The 3,181-nt window shown below is 45.2% G+C and overlaps 1 protein-coding gene across 1 annotated transcript in view; it reads left to right on the forward strand.

Annotated features, from left to right (window-relative positions):
- GET4 (golgi to ER traffic protein 4 homolog (S. cerevisiae)) overlaps positions 1–3,181 on the forward strand; it is a 7,269-nt gene extending 4,088 nt beyond the window's left edge. The window contains exons 5-8 of the mRNA XM_010160208.1: positions 1,355–1,495; positions 1,579–1,654; positions 1,836–1,908; positions 2,927–3,181. Of these exons, the coding sequence (XP_010158510.1) occupies positions 1,355–1,495; positions 1,579–1,654; positions 1,836–1,908; positions 2,927–3,015 (379 nt within the window). The 3' untranslated portion in view covers positions 3,016–3,181. The remainder of the gene's footprint in view (positions 1–1,354; positions 1,496–1,578; positions 1,655–1,835; positions 1,909–2,926) is intronic.

A 3,181-nucleotide genomic window follows, 5' to 3' on the forward strand; every position in this document is an offset into this window, starting at 1 on the left:
AGAGCTCGTGTACAATTAAGGTTGACAAAGCCAATTTTACTGTGTTTAATCAGCTGATGGCTTTCTTCAGTCGGGGAAAGCAGCTCGTGGAGGAGTCTGAGGAGGAGGTGGAGACAGGACTGTGCAGCAGGGAGTCAGGGAGAGAGTAGGTGTTCGGGGGGAGAGGGAGGAGGTGAGAGCAAGTCTGTCTCGCTTTTGGCAGCAGCGAGCTGTCATGTCAGATTTGTCCTGCTTTCCATAGCTGGTTGATGAGATTGCAGTGATTTTGAGCAGTAGAAAATCCTTTATGGAAACCCAGTATATGCAGGACTCAGGCAATTGTATGGGGCTTTGTTCTGGACAGGGGTAAATTCTGGGGCGAAATTATGAGTAAGAGGTTATTTTTTCAGTATTTTTACAGCACTGCTACTGCATCCCTTACTGGCATACGCCTCGAATACTGTACTGAATCCTCTTATGTGGCCGTTTATACTCCAGGGAAAATAATCGCAGCTCCTTGCTCGGCAGCCCGAGAGCCCAGCGCCCTTGCACGTGTGAGGGTACAGAACTGGAGGCCGGCCTGTGACCGAAAACGAGCCTGCTCGTGGCAGCCTTCCCAGTGCTTGCTGACGGCATTTGTCCCAGATAAAGTCTCTTGTTAGGCCTATGGGATTGCAGAGATTGCCAGTTAAATTAACCAGCCCCGAACAAAGCTTTGATTAGTTTGGGAAATTGATCTCTTCACTGGTGACAAATGGCTCAGGAGATGAAAGTGCAGCTTTGTTACGAGACTTGCAGACACATGCCAAACTTATTCGTGGTCCTGATGCCATGTTATTTTGAGCTAGTGCTGCTAGCTGAGCTAATAGCAGAGCTGTTGGATACTGGCAGGTACATACTAAAAGGAGGTGTGTTTGGGAGTGGATGGGGCCAGGAAAGAGGTCTTTAATTCGGTTTTTATCTCAGCATAGTAAACTCTGGACCGGCATATGCAATATCATGTTTTATTTGAATTACGCAGTGGCCAGTCTTTCCACGTTTCGATGTCCTCTTTTCGTAACCGACCTGTAAACAATCTGCTTTGATCTCGGTTAAACTCATGCTATTAATATTTAATGTCAGTTCTCCCTCCCAACCCGCGTATTCCGCAGTGTGTTCCAGTAGTGATTTCCCCCTTCCTTGGTTATAGCCAAACCATTGCCAAAGGTGTACATCTCTACCCGTTCGGTTTTGCCATCAGTTTAACCCCGAGGTGATTTCTTTGCACAAATGAAGTAGAGATTGTTGAGCTTTCGGCTTCCCTTTTTCTTTCTGCATGCGAAACTGTTTCTCTGCCTTCTATTTGTAACTTGCCCTCTTCTGTTTCCTTTTGCAGATTTCTCTGCTTAAAAAACAAGACCAGCGCATCAGTTGTTTTTACGACATACACACAGAAACATCCTTCAATAGAAAAGGGCCCACCCTTTGTCCAACCACTGCTAAACTTCATCTGGTTTCTGCTGTTGGCAGTTGATGGGTACAGTCTGATTTATCCTGTGTTGTTCTTGGTTTCCTTTTCACTTGTTCCTGAGATTACATTTTTGGTTGTTTCTTTTCTAGAGGAAAACTAACAGTGTTTACAGTATTGTGTGAACAGTATCAACCTTCACTGAAAAGAGATCCCATGTATAATGAGGTGAGTTACTCGCAGTTGTAAACAGGATCTAACCTACAGAATTAGTTAAGTAATAGCTGATTGTCTCTTGTTTGTGACTTGTAGACAGGAGTCAGTGATCTGTGTGGTGCGACTGCTGCCCGTAGCATTTCCACCTGTAAACGAAGTAGCTGACGTTGTTCTTCATCTTGTGTCATTTCAGTACCTAGATAGGATAGGACAGCTTTTCTTTGGTGTTCCGCCCAAGCAGACGTCGTCCTACGGCGGGTTACTAGGTAAGCTGAGTGCCAACGACTGCTTACAGATCCCCCCGGCCCGTTCAGAGCTTACGTGAACGGCTGTGCTGGAAACGGATCGTGTCTCAGTTGTGTCATGGCCTGGTGAAGCAGTCACTGCTGTAGGATACAAGATGAATTGATTGCATGTGAAATTAATTTGGTGAAGCTACTAGACTGTTCATCTTTGAGGAGGGAAGAAGCATGTAAATGGCTCTTAGGGTTAATTTTTGACATTATGTGGAGAAAACCGTGTTTGTGTTAGCCTAATTTCCGCCTGGTTCAGTGGCTGATTTTCTGTAAGTCAAGTCTGGGACTTTGGCAGAGACCTAACGAGTCCTGATATAACATGAATGTTCCCAGAGTAGAAGTTCTGAGTGAGTTTGATACTGCCCTTCCACAAGAAACGAAAGGGAATAGAGAAATTCAGCCCTCGTTTCCTGGCTCTTGAATAAAATGTGAGCAAGTTGAACTGATTACTTCTGTGAAATGGAGTGTTTTTCCTTGGGAACTGAGCTGCTTGGTGAGCCGAATGGAAGCTTTACCTGAGAGTGTCAAGGTCTCTTGAAAAGCAGGAGCATCAGATCCCATCTCAGATAACAGCTTTTCAGCAATGCAAGCCTGTTCACATTAAATTAAAGAGGGAGAACACATAAATGCCTCCAAGTTCATTAGAGGATGATGCAGACCCTTGCTGATTCTGACAGTTGCAGAGCTGGAGGTGTCCTCCCTCCTTTCCTTGGGCTTTTTTCCTCTCATGCTGCACCTATAGCGTGTGTGTCACTTCAGTGGGGCTTTTCAAGTGCACCCTTAGGGAAGGAGCAATGTCACAGCTTCCCAAATCAAAAATGTTTAGTGGACAGCAGCGTGGGAGTGCTAATGTCCTGCTGAGACTGTTACTTCCCACCTTTCTTCACTGTTGGAATATGCACCCTAGCAGGGTGTTAGGAGAATAGTTAAGGTTTTTGAGATGGGCATGTAAAACTAGTGATTTTGACTGTCCTGTGTTTTATTCTAGGAAATCTTTTAAACAGCCTGATGGGAACCGGGGAAGATGACGAGACGGAAGATGGTCAGGAGGATAGCAGTCCCATTGAGCTCGACTGAACGTTCCTGTCACCGGGTGCCGTCTAAACCTGATGATTCGGTGACTCCAAAGACAGTTTTGGAATTTGAATCCTGCAGTTATTTCTTGGCACCTAAAAGGGCTCCTCCGGTCTTTTAGAAATGGTTGCTGAAATGTTTATCATGTTTGGTCTATATTATTTATGTA

The sequence above is a fragment of the Eurypyga helias genome, unplaced genomic scaffold (assembly GCF_000690775.1).
Source record: "Eurypyga helias isolate BGI_N326 unplaced genomic scaffold, ASM69077v1 scaffold11081, whole genome shotgun sequence".
Taxonomy (NCBI): Eukaryota; Metazoa; Chordata; class Aves; order Eurypygiformes; family Eurypygidae; genus Eurypyga; species Eurypyga helias.